At 37.3% G+C, this 17,238-nt stretch overlaps 1 protein-coding gene across 2 annotated transcripts in view; it reads left to right on the forward strand.

Moving 5' to 3' along the window:
- AK5 (adenylate kinase 5) overlaps positions 1 to 17,238 on the forward strand; it is an 84,470-nt gene that overhangs the window by 38,323 nt on the left and 28,909 nt on the right. For both annotated transcript variants that reach the window (XM_052665924.1, XM_052665923.1), the window contains 2 exons: positions 3,672 to 3,762; positions 9,802 to 9,878. In XM_052665924.1, coding sequence (XP_052521884.1) covers positions 3,672 to 3,762; positions 9,802 to 9,878 — 168 coding nt within the window. The remainder of the gene's footprint in view (positions 1 to 3,671; positions 3,763 to 9,801; positions 9,879 to 17,238) is intronic.

Consider the following 17,238-nt stretch of genomic DNA (forward strand, 5'->3'; position numbering starts at 1 on the left):
CTTTAGCTCAACTATTTATCCTTGACTAGTGCAACTCACAATGTTCAACAGCTCAGACAGTTTTCCTGGGAGGCTCCTTCTGATGACCTGGATTTAGAAACACTAATCATTTAGGCTCTGAGAGCAGCATATACAAACTTCTCTCCCTAGACCAGTTATTTAAAATGTAGGTGTAAATGTAAACTCACATCCTACCAAATAATGGTATTTGTGTGTTAGGATTGCTAGCTTCGTTTTGAAAGGAACAGGAAGAAGAGGAGATGCAACAATACTGAGATGATGGAGACAGGTAGAGAGAAAGCCTCTCATACTGTCCTTAATGACAAGGAGATAGATCTTGGAAGCAAGACTACTCTGTACAAGTGATGTGGAGATTGCTGCCCTGCAGCTCCTACTTGTATGTGTTAGTATGGAGAAAACACTTCTCTAAGTTCTTATCAAGTGCAGACACCGAACATGTTTTGGATATTTTTCAGAAAAATCCTGTTGGCTCAGAGTTTTGGCCAGGTCTCTAAAACAGGTGCGATTCTCCTGTCCTCTCAGCTCCTCCCTCTTTGCCTGCCCCAGCAAAACAGATAGGTACAGAAACCTCATTAGTGCCTTATCAAGGGGAAAACTGTAGGGTGAGACTTCAAACTCCACTGACTTCACAGAGAAGAAAGAAGGGCCATCCATAAAGATCCCAGTAGATAATTCATTTTTTTTTTTTCTTCTGCAGAGAGCTGTGTTTTGAAGCAGGTAGGGTTTTGTTTTCAGTAAGGAAATCAACCTATTGATTCAGACATGTTCCAGTAAAAATCAAGAGTTTTGCTGCTGTTTGTTCTTTGTGAATAGTGTTGTTTGAGTACCCTTTACGTTTTATTCAGGGCTCCAATAATTACCAAAGGATTTCATTTTAAGATGTTTAGCAATTCAATGAAGTACAGAACTCACACGGATACTTATTTTCTTTCAAAAACATTTTTTCTGTGAAAGCCACCTTGCCTTCCTGTGGCTCAGGGTATTACAATTCTTATTTTGCAAGCAGAAAAATGAGCCTATGTGCAAGCTTCAAATAATTGGTTTTCTTTAGGTCACAATATAGGATTTCATTACAAAGCTCAGATTTTAAAAATGCTGGAGCACAGCTGGTGTTCTTTGAATGGGGAAGCTGACGTTTCAAGTTCTAGGAACCTTCAGAACATACTGAGATTGATTGTACTTTTTTCATGGTAAACTGAATTACTCAAAGGAATGCTACTAATGAGAAAGTAAGCCAGTCATCTCTCCAAGTGTGATGTGACCTACACAGTAAGGATCAAACAACCTGATTACAACGTACTGGGTTTTGTGTCTATAGATACCAACAGATGTTAGATGACTTGTCTTCCTTAGCATATTTGATGAAATGCATGGTATTTTGCTTTTTTTTAACCGAGACAGAAATGCCCACCCCCACGCTTCCTAAGAAGAAGCCAATACAAAAGAATTCACAGAGATAATACCTTCCTTATGAAGGAGGAAATTCCTAAGATGCTCTTTCTGCATTGACAATAAATCGCCCAACAGCAGCTTAACATTTCACTTAAGACCTCTTCTTCCACAAGCCTCAGTTTTGGCACAAATGAAGATGAAATCCAATAGGAAAATGCAAGCAAGTTGAAATAAGCAATAACAATTTGTGCTTCAGTCAACACTCAATAGGATGGCAAAACTCCTCCTCAAAATTAGATGTATGTCTGTCCAGACAGGCGGACAACCATGCTTCATCACAGGAGGAACTTTCTGAGTGCTCCTCAGAGTCAGAGCCACAAAATCAATTTTAAAAAGCAATCTGAAAATTCCATGCATTGACAATAAAAGCAGCTTCATCCATGATCGAAACAACTTGTTGGGCTGAGCTAAGCATAAATCTATTAAGATGTTACAGATTCAAAACAGAGCTTGTACCCGTTTAAGTACTCAGGTTTTGAGAGCTTAACCTGTTGGCAGCAGATGTTTTGTAACAGTTGCTTCTCTCTAATATACTCTGGCTTCCCACAGGTTTCTATTTTCTTTCATTCACATAGCTCTAAGTCGGTAGAATCAGTCTTTGTCTCTTTAATGTTCTTTCCATATTTTTTGGACTATTTGTGACACCTACCACTAAAATAATAACTGTAAATAATAAATCCAATAATAATAATAATCTGAATTTTGGGCTGATCTGTTTCTAGATTTATCCTGAGATGCTAGTAGAAAACTCTCTAAGAAAGCAAATTTCACTAGCCAGTGACAGACCAGCTTAATTAAGTAGTATAGATACCACATAGGTCGTCATAAAATATAATGAAAAGACTGATGCTGGTTTGGCAATGCTGGGTGTTAGATACACAATTCAGTATCTCTGTAATCTACTTATTAACTGTTGTGCCATACTTTGTAATAGATATTGGGAAAAATACTTAGTTTCTATGAATGTCAGCAGCCAAGATTCTGATGGGGTTTGAATTTCTCTCTCCAGAACCTTTCCTTGTCTGTGATTTTTTTTTTCTTTTTTTTAAACCGTGTTTTTTTAAAACAGGTACTGGTGAGATATCTGAAAAGGTGCTCAACCATTTCAGACTTGGAAGAATGAATGCACCAAAGTTCACCAATCTGCAACCAGTAACATGATGCTTTTTGCCCCGTGGTTGGTTTCTTCATCTTAAGATATATTACACTAAAGATACAAAGTGACTGAAAATAGCAATTTTTACTCAGTGGGCATTCACTGAATGAGAGGCATCTCATGTGGCATTATTTGTAACTCCTCAGTAACAAGAGGTTCCTGTTTCCCTTTTTTCATAGTCATGTAACTGGCCTCCGTTTCAAGAAATAAGAAAAATTTAAAAGCAAGAGTGATAAAAAGTACTCAGTTTTTCTTCCAATAAAGCTCAGCAAACAATGACCTAAATGAACGAATTTTGTTAAATATTTTAAGGAAAAGAAAACTAACGAACCAGAAAAAAGCCCAAAGTGATGAACAGGTGTCACCTGGCCATGAGAACACCAGCTGGAGAGAGCTGAAAGAATATTTGGGAGATGCAGTGTCAGACTACCAAGAGACAGGATAAATGAAAAGAATTCAACGTTTAAATAAATTAATTAATTGTCATTTTCTCCCTACTTTATAACTAAGCCAGTACACTCTGTGCTAGTGCTAAAGCAAGGAAAGCTTTATTTTCTATATCACAGATGTGCTTTCAAAAATACTTCACCTTTGCATGAGAATTTTGCATAACTACTTGAAAACGCACAGATTACACAAATTGCTGTCTGATAAGTCAGAGGTTCCTGAAAATGTTTTTCTTATAAATCATACATAGTTAATTGCACTGCCTCTGAAAAGAGGTGAAAATAAATGGTCACTACACTGTCATTTTTTTTTTCAATCACCTAAAACATGTAATAGATATTATAAGTATTGCTTTTTTGCTTTGAAATTTCATTTTCTGAGACCTAGTTAATTTTATTATAGTTTGTTCCTGACAAGGAACTGGAAATTGACAGAATGGTTTAGTCAAAACTAAGATGAATTGTACTTTAAATTTGCAATGGACAGAACCGAGAAAATTAGATTCCTAATGAATTAAGAAGGCTTGAGATTACACACTGATGATCAGCCAAATAGTGAGTAGTGTCTGATTGCCACCTTCTCTTTTTCTTAACAGTTTGATGCAGACAGAGATGAAGAAGAAGTGTTCTCTGATATAAGTTCAGCAGTTGACAATAAGCTATTTGCTAACAAAGAGGCTGCAGCAGGTGAGTTAATGCAAGATTAAAGAACCACATTTTTTCTGTTGCATCTGACTGTGGTGGGACACTTTTCATATTCCTCAAGTACGACTATATGTACTGTAGCAAAATCTTTGCCCAATTCAAATATCTCCACAACCAAGGGTAAATCTCTTAGACTTGGTAACTTCATAGAACCCAGCTATCACCCTGCTTTTCTACAAGCTCACTTCAGTGGATTATCTATAGTATCTTACACAACTATATCATTAATAAAAAAATTGTATATGTTGATTGATTCTAATTGCCAGATACATCTGTTTGAATTACAGATATCTCAGTGTCACCTGAAAGCCTTAGAGATTAACGATTGTACATCCTCCCTAAAAATTGGTACTAATTTGGAAACTGTGTGCAAGCACAAGACAGCAGAGGGTTTTTTTTTGTTTTTTTTTTTTTGTTTTTTTTTTTTTTAAAGGTTTATTGCTACTATTACTTTTATTATTTGTGCTTACTGAGGCTTGAACATCTTCAGAGAAAAAGCCTGTGGGGTACAAAGAACTGGAAAAAAAAGACAAGAAGAAACAGCAGCTGAAAATCAGAGCATTAAAAATCTGTGACGTCTGTCAGAAATATTTTGTTTGAGGCTTACAGGAAAGTGTTCCTTGGTAACTTCACAACTTTTTTCTACAGACAGAATGTCTGGTCTCCCTCCAAGTAGATTTTGAGGGTTATACAGGTAGAAGTTCAAAACGTTGTCTTGCAAAAGAGGACACGCAAAAAAGAAATTCTAGGCAAAATGCTTTTCTGTAAAATATATTTGCTTTATTACTAAAATAAATATTATATGATTTTCTCTACTACATCCATCTGTCTGATCTCTCCTCTGTTTAAGGGAAAACTCATCTACCCTAAATTGACAGACAAGATGGCTTCAGTCATTTGTATTCATGAACAATCATCAGAAATCTACCAAAGTGCTCTTTTTGACAAAGGGGAGATTACTTCTTATCTACTAACAGGACATGTGTGAAGAGTAGTTGCTTCAGACAGAAAGATTATCTCATATTTTGATGATGTGAAAATGAGTTCCAAGCTAGTCAACCTATGAAGCCCACCCAGAAGGGTGGTTTTGATAACGTTCAAAAAGAGATAAAGAGTGATCATCAGTGAAGGGTGAAAAAGATTGAGAAGAGCGCATTACCTAACCTACAGGTTTGTAGTGGTGATCTTCAAGGTAAGATGTACAGGAAACTAAAGGCCACTAGTTCTCTCTGTTAAGCAGTACACATACCTCTTTTGTACAAGCCTTTTTCCTAGGGAGAAAAGGTTGACTGCAAAGCGAAAATGACATTCCCACTGTGTAGAATTGTTAATTAACTGGGGATTTCCTAATAAAATATGCTAAACATTCAACAACAATACGAGGAAAGACATGACATAAGGGTGTTATCACTGAAAAACAGAATGGCAAAAGCTAAACTATTTCAACCAAACTGTGATGTCAGTTCCTTGAAAGTCTGATCTGCTTAAGTCCTCACCAAACAGGAGACAGAAACCATGCCACGATCATTTAGTTGGTTCTCAAGCTAAGCACCAATAATGGTTGAAAGATTCAAAGCAGGATTTCTAGTATGAGACCAGGTATTTAATTTCTAAAGGACAATTTCAGAATTCTCTTAATTACTTTTTGTGTTTTAATCCTTTTGATTCCCTATAGCTAATGGAGACATAGTATTTTAATATATCTGCATCAATGTAATTCATATTCTGGTAAGAACTAGTTGTAATCATGTAAGAAAATACACTGAAAGAAAACAACTGTTTTTATGGATTAGAATACATTTTTTCTCATTGTTGCCTCCTATGACATATTAAGACTGTTGCTAATAGCAACAACCTGACATGAAATTCAACACTGTAAGGTTGCATTAAAATTGGTATTAGAAGCATCTTACTGAGCCAAATTACATTGTAATCATTCTAATGCTAGTCAGTCCTTCAGTATAATCGTTCCTATTCTATCACACCAAGAATGTATCTTCCAATCATGTCTTTGATCAAGTGCTTACATATCACATATATTAACTAAGTTATTAGTGCTTCAGAGCATGTTCCATAACATAAGACACTTCACAGGATAATCTTAACTTACGACAGTGCAAATACTGTAGTTATTAATACACGAGTATGGGAATATTACAGCCAGTGAACCATATTGAATACTATTGCTACTAGGACCTCACATAAGTAACAGAATCAAGCAAGGATTGGAAATACACTAACTGATTTGCCAAAACACAAACGGTCCAAGGGGCATAATTACTTCACATGATGGCACATAGCTAGCTTGTAATGAGAAGTTAAATCAACTGCTGTTAAATATAGACTGTTCGGTACAATTGAGCTTTGTAAAAATTAATTTAGTGAACTGTGAAAAAACAATGCCTGATGCTTGCATTTGAGAAAACTTAAGGGTGAGTATGCTTTCAGAGAAAGTGACACACTTAGCTTCAGAGCTACTTATGACCACTACGGCTCTGGATTCTGGGGTACATTTTCTTTTGGTAGGAGCTTCACAGCAGCCCATAACAACCATATCCTCTTAGCTTAACATTATCAATCCTGTACAATTCGATTTGGGTGTAATAAGCAATAAGGAAGCACAGCAACAAATTCAGAAGTACAATCTTACGGTGAATGAAGCAACTGAGCAGCATCCTGCACCCCTCCTGGGGGCAGGGGATGTATCCTCCCTGCCTTTCAGACCTGGCTGGGCTGTGCCTGTCAGCACACCCTTGTACAACTGCAGACACTCACTAATTCAACTGTTCTTCCACTGCTGTGTTTCTATATCCTCTCGGGTCTCTAGCAAGAGAAATCTTTATGAATGATACCTTCAGTGTCAAATGCAAAACCTAGCAAAAAAGGGAGCGCATTTTAGCTAACATGTTGTTTCTTTTTCAGTGGCCCCCTTCTCCCTGGAGAGTTGATTATTCAGTTAACAGGGATTTAATAAAAACTTCCAACTGATTTATTTTTTAATTGTGCTGTAATCCTCTGTTTTTTCCCCTAAGGAAAACACAGAGCACATAATTACCAGGTTGGCCTTACATGCACTTTATTCATGCACTGAAATTGAGGAAGCATATTTCAAGTCACAAACCTGTCTTTCCAGATCAGATGCTTGCAAGTTATTGCTCTCTGGCAGTGGAGCTTTCATGCATTTTATTCATTTTTAACTGTTGAGTTTCCTCTTTCAAAAAACCGATAGTTGCTCATCATTTGTGATCAGCTCATACAGGCACACAAAAGCTCTAAATTAATCAAGTCTTGCACAAGTCTTATGAGGAGCGGTTGAGGGAGCTGGGATCGTTCAGTCTGGAGAAGAGGAGGCTCAGGGGAGACCTCATTGCACTGTACAACCTCCTGAAGGGAGGTTGTGGTAAAGAGGGATTTGGCCTCTTCTCCCAGGCAACGAGGACAAGGGGTAATGGCCTCAAGTTGTATCAGAGGAGGTTTAGGTTGGACATAAGGAAGAACTTTTTCTCTCAGAGAGTGGCCAGGCACTGGAATGGCTGCCCAGGGAGGTGGTGGAGTCGCCGTCCCTGGCAGTGCTCAAGAGGCGTCTGGACGATGTGCTGAGTGATGTGGTTTAGTGCTTGTGGTGGCAATGGTGATGAGGAGATGGTTGGACTAGATGATCTTATAGGTCGTTTCCAACCTTGTGATTTTATTATTCTAATCGCAGCTGAAGTAATTATATGCAATGCAACATCCATCCAAAAGGAATTAGGACACCTTGGACTACAATAATTTCCTCTTAGTGCTAAACAAGTGTTGAGTTGGTTTTTTTTCATAGCCTAGTTTTCAGTCTATGAAACTATCAAAGGAAAAACAACTTACACAGAAAGCACAATGAAACTTACTTCTGATCATCTGTTTTGTTGTAGGACTGCAAGATCTGCAGCATGCAGTCATTTAAAACAACAGGGTGTGTTCATTTACACAGGCTTTAAACAAAACTTTCTCCTTTTCTTAGCCAACATTTTCTGTTTCTCCTTTGTTAACCACTACATAAGATTTTGCTGAGCTGAGTTTTGAGTTATCTACTTTTCCTAACATCCTCCTCTCAGCCTTAGTCTTGATAGTAGCTTTGTCTTTAGATTGGAGTCTTCCAATTTGTTGCTAAGAGGCTATCTGGTACATTTATGCTGCCACTTGTAGCACTGGTTTGTTAGCCAGCCTGCTTTCCTCCCATAGAAGCCTTGTTCTAAAATAAAGCTTGTTAACAAAACATAGTCCATCCAACAAAAAACTGAGCTGGAAGGCAGCAAGTAATTCATGCTTACACATCCGGGAGTATCACAGGCACGTCCCCCCTCTGCTTTATCTTGCCCTGGGAATAGCCATTTGCTTCAATGCATTTCTGCTAGGTTTGCATTTTGGCAGGTTGAGTAGAATGGGACATCTATAATCTGGTCAGTGACAAATGGTTATGGTTTTCATTAGATTTCATTAAACCAGGAAAGAAGAGACATATTTTCAAGTTTCCTGACCTTCCTTGAATATTCTCTGGAAGAGTTATGCTTCCCCAAGGAAATTGGTGTCCTAGTTCAAGAAAAAGCCCCTTAAGATGCTTGACAACATTAAAATTGTATAACCATTATGGCTTTTGTCACTTAAGATACATTATGTATGAGTACTCATTTTCAGCCTGATCATTTAAGTCTCCAGCATCATATTTCATATTAACTTTCCTAGCTGGGGACACATTCTGCTTGTGGTAGCTACATGACAGTTAATCAAATACTTGCACATAAGTGCATTTAAGAGTGATTGATGAGTCCAGGTAAGCCAGTACTAGCACCAGCTCTGTCTTACTTAAATCATATTATCAACAATGACAATATTAAGAGCAAGGTGCCAGCTGTGTAAAATAAATAAAAAAAATTAAGCTTCTCTTGGTAGCTGTAGTTCTATTTGCTTGCATATATCTTTCACAGACAAGTATTTTCAAAAAACCAAAAAAGTTTATATGGCAGAGAACACACTGCCTACATACACCCAGCAACCAATGATTAAATATTACCCCTTTCTATTTTGTTTTGGTTTTCTGTAACAATCTGTTGAAGTATATATGAACATGAGGGGGGGAAAAAAGAAATAACAAAGCACCAGCAGATGGTAGGTCCAAGACTTTCCTTTGTGTCTCGTACTTAGACTGAATAGTTGCATCAAAGATGAATTTGGCAGCAGTTCTAAAATGGAATGCAAATCAGGACACTCTGGAATCATCATCTCTGTCAAGGAGACTGTTTTCTTTCTCTCTGCCCAAGAGTGAGATAACCTAAATGAGTTGGTGTTGCCATAAAATGATAGTGATGTCCATGCTATATCTTTGCTATACTTAGGCAGAAGAATGGTGGTTAATCCTCCCATCCTTGCTAAGCAGCCACCACCCACCCACGCGACTCCTCAAAATCCCTAGCCTGATTTTCTGTTATCCTGCACCTTGAGCTTAAACTAATTTTATAAAGCTCAGCCAGCCCAAGACTTCTCAGCAACTGAACTTTGTCATCCCCAGCGGAAGAGGCTCACAACTTACTTCACCTGACACAGGAATAAGGGACAGAGTCACACTGTCATCTAGAAAAGGGATGGGAGAAGAACAAGGACTGTTGCTGCTGGAAGGATGCTGCTTTGGCTCCCATCAGCATCTCTCCATGATCCACCTCTGCTAACCACTAATTAGTATTTCCATTCTCTTTCCAAACTATGACTGTAAGCTAAGATTCTTGTGGATTTACAGTTGCAAGTCACAGCACACAAAACACCTTGTCCAAAAAATTTACAATTTACAGTAACCATTACTGAAGATTTGTGGAAGCTTTTTTGTAGGCTTGTTAATGGAATACATTTCATTCAGGTATTTTAGCACATTTGAATGACTCTTTGGATCAAAGTTCTTGCATACATAGAGACAATTGGAAATACTGCAGAGTCCTATCACAGGAATTGAAGATTTTCGACATTTCTGAAGTCTAATTTTCTTTCCTATTTTAGGGACGAATGAACTTGATTGCAGTCTGATTATGGATTCTGGAGATACTGCTTATACAGAATTTGACTTTGAAGACCAGGTAATTTTATATATAAATGATCTCTTTCTAGACAATTTTCTAGATTATGTATATTCTGTGCTATACAATTTGTCTGAGCAGAGTGGCTGACATCTGAACTGTAAGCATAGCTTAGCATAAGTGCTTTTAAGGGCAATAAGTAAATTTGTGATCCACAAAGGTTGCTTTCTGATTATGAGAAAAGAATGAATATTTATTAAGATCCTATACCTCCCATTGCTATACACTGCTGACATTCCTTCATGAATTTTCAAGTGTTGCCAAGTGATTTTTGGAATGCACTGCAAGTCTATTCTGTATTTAAGAACTGGGGATAAAACAATTTGCAAAAAAGAGGCATGAAATTACAAAATACAAAACAACTGAAACCAAGCACTCTTCCTTTGAAACAGTCTACATAAAATTGGAAAAAACCTCAACCCAAAGCTTACAGTGTGTTGAAACCAGCTTTTCTACCGATTCCATGCCTTCCACAGCCAAAAACTAAGTTTTCTTTTTAATATGCATGTATGTAGATATATATGTATATGTGTGTGTGTGTGTATAAGTTTCTCATATATAGCAAGAAAGAAAGAAGGCAGAAAAGGGTATCATATCCCAAGGTATATGTAAAAAAAATAGAGAGCTTGCATGTTTTGCGGGAATTTTGTGGAGAGTCCAGCAAAGGGCCACTAAGATGGTTAATGGACTGGAGCATCTCTCCTAGGGGGAAAGGTTGAGAGAGCAGGCAATGCTCATCCTGTAGAAGGCTCAGAGGAAATTTCATCAGTGTGCACAAAAGTCTAAAAGAGGGGATACAAATACAACAGAGTCAGGCTCTCATCACTGGTGTCCAGTGCCAGGACAATAGGTGATGTGCACAAACTGGAACACAGAAGGTTCAGTCTGAACATCAGGAAACAGTTTTTCACAGTGAGGGTGGCTGAGCACTGGAGCCTTCCAACCCTTGCAATCTCAACCATTTGGTGATTCTGCAGCCAATCAAAAATACAGATCCGTACGAGAATTAAAATAAAACTGCATGAGAGTTAAGTATGGCTTGGGTACTATGTTAAGCATAAGTGTTGCTTTAACAGCACAGAAACAATATTATACACTAACTATAATATAAAGACTGGCTTAATTAAGAAGAATTTCTTTTTAAAGCCATCTGCCTATCACACTGCTAAGGAGGGTGGTTTTGTAGGTTTTGGGTTCTGGCTTTCAATTTTTCTTGACTACTTTTGCAGTTTCTTAACAAATGCCACCAAGATTTGTGAACAACTTGACGAGGAATTTTATTTTGTGTTTCTGTTACCATTTGTCAAAGTGTTCTCTTACACTTCCCCCATTATTTGCAAAAGGTATCTTTTCTTGTGAAATTTTAAAGCAAGTGGCAAAATTAGGACCAAGAAAACTGATTTTTCATCTGCTATCATCCACCCGTTCATCAGTTTTCTTTCACTGTATTCAATGCAGTCCTTTATCCTCATCTGCAACATATTGCATATTCTAACTCTATTGATTCTTATTAATTAATGATCCTTCTACTGCATGTTTTGGCTCAGTTATTTCAGTTTGGCTTTTTGTCAATTAGGTAGCATGCCTTTGTCTCCTAATCCCGATTTAAATCCTGTTCTTTCATAAATCCTTCATGTAATTTCTCTCTCCCAGGAAGGTTTGGATTGCACTGACCTTAAATCTGGCATTTTCAATGGCAAAGGCTATTATATAGATTATGAATTCATAATGTTTGAAATGTGTTACAACAACATGAACAAGGAATTTTATAGTTACAAGATGACATTAATGGATACAGATATGAAAACTGTGCTAATTTATAATTACCAGCTATCTGTTTCCCTGATGATACATTGCACAGTCCTTAAAAGCATTGAAAAACCTGTATGTTGTTCTTACATGAGACCAAAGAGGACGACAATGATGGGACCTTGTTATCTTCATCTATAGCAATTATTCTTTCTGCCAGACATGGCTGTTAGATTTTTTTATCAGACCTGCACATCACCATTCTGAAAATAGTGTAATACTGTTATTAAGCAGAGAAGGAGAAATTAAGTAAACACAGTGCTACAAACCTTTCAGTCATAAAGAGATGTACAAATATGAAGTGGTTGATAATGGTTGCCTTCAGCTCAAAATAGAAATAATTGATACTTACTAATGACTTAACATATGTAAATATTTGTATTGTTAATATTTTAATATCCAATTAATATGAGCTGTTTTATACAAATATGAAGAAAATATAAAGAAGAAAGCAATTACAACCATGCCATTAGGAGCTAAATTTTGATATGATACAAAGAAATATTCTATATAGGAGCAGAGAAGGGAGAAATTACCATAGAGTCATCCCGGTTACCCAGTGTAAGAAACAAAATTAGAAATTATTCTAAGGAAGAAAAGATCAATAACTCAGTTCAGGAGCGAAGAACTGCTTACACTCAAAACTTAAGCTCATTTTGATTGTGGCAGTGATTTAATACGCCAGCTATTTACCACATGCTGTTTACGAATTGCGTGAAGCATCAACAACCTTTACAATGAGCATTTCAAGTGGAAAAGGAATGCTTGTCTGGATACAAATGTGTCATGCAGTGATGTTATTGAATAGGAAATCTGTCATGAGAATGTGGGGGAGAAGAAGGCTTGTTTCTAAGCAACCTTACACAGCTGAGCTGCTAAAAATGTTTTTTTTAGCAGAACATCTTGGTAGTCACTGAACAAGAGGAGCTGGAGGTTACAGCAGTACACAGCATGTACCGAAGGCAAAGACATTGCTGGAGATGAGTAGTGTTCAGTGTAACTGAAGCAGGTGTACACAGATACCTTGGCATTTATTTGTTCTTGGAAGGAGGCAGGAAAATCTGCAGTGTAAACTAAGCCAATGAAGAATCACCTGAATTCTTCAGACATACACAACTTCCAAAGTAACTTTTCTTGCTAGCTGGCAGGAACAAGGCCAGCAAGCAGTGTGGTTCCACCTTCCTACACACTCATCACCTCAATGAGGAGTGCTCCAAAACACAGGGAAGTGCTTTGAGAAACGCTCTGTACCTATCACTGAAACAGTGCAAAGCAGTACTACTGCAAGCTAAGCTCTGGCTTTTCTTGAAGAGAGCACAGGGGACATTGAACATTCACTTATAAAATATACAATGCAAAGCTCAAGCTTTTTCTGAGTTGTTTTCCAATTGAATTCATGTAACAATTGAAAACAATGTGATTATTTCCTGCTGACTATTCATGAATGCTTCAGGAATCAGAACACTTGTAGTCACTAAGTCCCTTCAGCACCATAAGGTAAGAAGGAAATACCAATGTTTGGTTATGTTTTTAGTAAAAAAAAAAAAAAAAATCATTTCAAATCACTAGTAACTATTTTTCCTTTTCTTCTCAGATCAATAGCTGGCAAATACTCTATTAAAGGGAATAAGCTAGCTACTTAGAATGACTGACCAAAAAGGCCATCAGTACTTCTTGAAGAGAATGCCTTGTAGAAGAACCAAAGTTTCACATGGTCGTGCTCTCTTTAACCTTTCTTGGAACAGCAATTATACCACTCACGACTCAATTGAAAAACAAAGTGCAGTAAGCTGATAAGTCCCAGATATTTTCATGTGTATTAAGACACAGGAAATATCTTTTTGGCCACTCATTTTTGGGTGCAACATCATAGCTTCTAAAGGGCTAGGCTTTACAGAATATTCTCAGTTTACAGCACTTGCTGTTGTGACAATTGAGTATTTGGTCTAATAACAATTGCCTTTTGTTGCTGGAATGCTCTCAAGTGTGATGCAGGTTCTCATTGCACACCATGGCATTCTTTTGTATTTGTCATTCAATTTCTCAGATTTGCCAGAGAGGCTGTTAATATAACACCACTTGTTTCCAGCGATCAGACAAGTCTTACCTTTAAGAATTGGGTTTTTAATTAGAAACCCATCATTTGGCATATTTCGAGTGCATTCAGGCTAAGAGGGAATATTGAAAAATTGGCTTCAGTGAATCCTATCAAAGACTTAAAGAACAAAAGAGCATCCAATTATTCTCTTGTGAAAACAAGGCTTTTGAGACAGCCTTAGCTAGTCTGAGGAAAACTTAAACTAATTAATGAAGAGGTTATATGACTGTGAAGCAAATACATCCCTGAACAAGTCATTATTAAACTGATACCTATAAAATGTAATAACAGTAGGTAAGCTTCAAGTAAATTCTTTTAAAATATACTTAGCTTCTTCTAAGGTTTTCGTTGAATCATACAATGGTTGGGTTTGGAAGAGAAGTATAGCTCAAATCTACAAAACACGAACACAATTTTGTGCCTCAAGGGAAACTACAAGTTCATAACCAAAGTATTTCTTCCATACTCTTCCAGTGTTAGACCACACTTTGGTAAATGCAGCAGCATATGCAAAGAAGAGATTGCTTACCCCCGCCCCACTCTGGTATGTCAAAAATCTAGGAAAAGTAGATGTAAAAAAGCCTGAAAGATAATAAAAACTTTCTGATCAGCAGTGACAAGCAATCTATTGAATTAAGTAAATTGCATAGCCCAATCTTAGCTGCAAATGCAGAATGTTTTATAATTAGAAAATGTGACAGCTCACTTGAAAAGCAACAAGCAAAACCAAAGTTTAATGGAGGGAAAAAAGGCCCTCAAAGAGATTTACTCTCATTATGACGAGAGGAAACAAGCTCTTGATTAAAAGTTGTTGCCATGCAGTGACAATTCTGCTTGCAGCTTGCTGTCAGTTCCCCGAGCACATATACAAATCTGGGCTGCTGGGAACAGGAAGCTTCAAGCACTGAAGAAAAGCAGACTCTGTTGCTACCAGAACTATAACAACATTTCCAGCCTGACTGACTATCAGAGCACAAAACCTAAATTCAAAGGTGATGAAAGTGCCCTAAAAGGTTATGCAGAAACAAAAATGAAATATTCGTAAAATGGATGAGCAACAGCACATTTGAAGCTCATTTTAATTAAAACATTCTGGATTAAACCAAAAGGTCATCATGCAGCATTTACTATGTTTTGTACCAGCATTTTGACTCCATTTTCTCTACATCTTGAAGACCCAACCCAAGATACAGATACAGTTCTCCAAGCAGTTCCATTAAAATATGACAAAGAGCAAATGGCACATCCACATTAGCAGGGGTAGATTTTGATTGGAACTACTGCATTTCAAAATTGGGCAAACATCAATGAAATTATTTATAACAGCCAGACCTACAGTATACTATATTAATCATCTGCTTTATCTGTGAGAATATAGGGAGCATCTGGTATAACAGCAGCTTTATTTATATGTACAATACAGCACTAATCACTGCACATCTGAGTAAAATGATCATAAGTATCCAGAAACCCTCTGGGTTTCTAATGCTGAATATCAGCTGTGTGCATTTCTCTTTTACCAGTAGAGGAATCAAGTTGAATTACATCTTGTTTGACAGAGAAACTCTTTAAAAACTGAAGCGTGGCGCAGAAAAGAAAATGGACTCTGGAAAACTTAAAGGACAGTTGAGAAACTCTGTCCTTCAATGTTTGTTTTTGATAAAGAGCAGAGAAAGCCGGAGTCTAATCTTTAGGGATAACTACAAAACAATGATAATGCAAAAGCATCCAGATAGATGAAAGAGCTGGACAGGCAGGCATACCTACAGAGAAAAGATACTTAATAGAAATGTACTGAAGTCAATGAACAATCTGTTCAGTTCAAGTTGTCATGGAAACTACCCTATTAAATGTTAAAAAAAAAAGTCAGCTCTAGAAACAAAATACTACTGTTTGTCTGTTACAAAGTGCTCCCTTAATAAGCTCAAACTAAGTGTATGTGGTGCTTCTGTATCATTTGGTTAGCTTGAAGGTTTCTGTCTTTCAAAATCACCATGGTGCACTGTACTAAAGGCACAAGAATAAAAGCCAAGTGCTCGCTTTTTCCCCATGCAAACCATAGCAAAATTGGCAAGAAAAATTGCCATGAACTCAATTTGCATTTAATTTGGAAATAGTTGTTCTTCCTTTTGCAGAAATTATTTAGCTTTACTTTCTGATGCTGCACGTGTTAGGGGAATTAACTGCTCAGGATAGATGAAATCTTCATGTCTCCATTTCTTTTCTGCATTTGAACCCAGAGCAGTCCCCTGCCACTGTGGTCAGGCAGGGCATGGCTACCCCTCAGCAAGGACAGGGTTACAAGGAAGGTGAGCTCACGTGAGTTACTGGAGATTTAAACACACTGACAGCATTGTTCTTCAAAATGTGCCGCATTTATGCTCTACTGAATATTTCTGCAGCAACTCAGGCAGCTCTGTGACTTGCACAAGATGCCTGTAGAACAAGACATTACAATTTACCGTATTTCACCTGCATTTTCCTGGAAATAGCATCAGGATAACATTCCTGTTTTCCTCATACTAGCTTGCTTCTCTGCTGGCAAATCTAGAGGCCTTCTCCTTCCATGCACAAACAACTTCGCAGCTGAATTTATGAGTACTACCCATTACATGCCTACCTTTACATTTCACATTGCTCCTAAAGCAACACACAGATGTTTCTAAATTCTCCTATATTTAGGCACATCAGTCAGGGCTCTGGGTAGGTTCTGTTCACATCCAGCACCCCAGGAGACCTCTACCAAAGCCCTTCCTTCAAAGTATTTCAGCAGCAATTCCTGTACTTTAAAGCATTGAAGAAACAGAACATTTTTTTGTAGAAAGTATTTACTAATCTCATTTCTACTTCTGTGTTTCAAATTGCAGTGATTACAAGGATACTATTTTGCTTTAATGGATACAGAATTGCTCTTTAAATAACTTATTTGCATTATTTTGAAGCAGCAGAATGGCTTCCCTGGGTACAGTAGCAATACTTAAAAAAAGAAATAAAAATCCTCAGTGTATCCTCTTGAAACCATATATTTCCTATTTAGTTTATTTTTTCTCCTCACGTACCCAGTGATTATGCAGTCATCTTTAGTAATTTGGGCTTACATACTGGTTGTAAAGAGGAAGAACTGACCTATTTTTACAGTCCCTTCATAATAGAGCATCTTGGATCTGTGGATTTCTTAAAGTTAAAATCCTTCTCAACAGATTACTTCTTTATAAATTCTGTAGAAAATTCTTTTTGAAAGCTATAAAGTACCTAATAAAACATAAATGGGTGTTCCAGTAAACCTACAACAGGCCTGGTCAAAAGTTAAGCTGGTCTCAAAGGTCTTGGACAGAGAAAAAATTGAGCACAGCTGTCAACTTATATTTCAGTAGCAGCAATCATAGATCTGAGGCCACAGGCTGCTCTCATTTTACAACACCCTGTCCATGTCTTTCTCCATGCCAAGTTCTT

This window comes from Tympanuchus pallidicinctus, unplaced genomic scaffold (assembly GCF_026119805.1).
Source record: "Tympanuchus pallidicinctus isolate F22 unplaced genomic scaffold, pur_lepc_1.0 scaffold7, whole genome shotgun sequence".
Classification (NCBI taxonomy): Eukaryota; Metazoa; Chordata; class Aves; order Galliformes; family Phasianidae; genus Tympanuchus; species Tympanuchus pallidicinctus.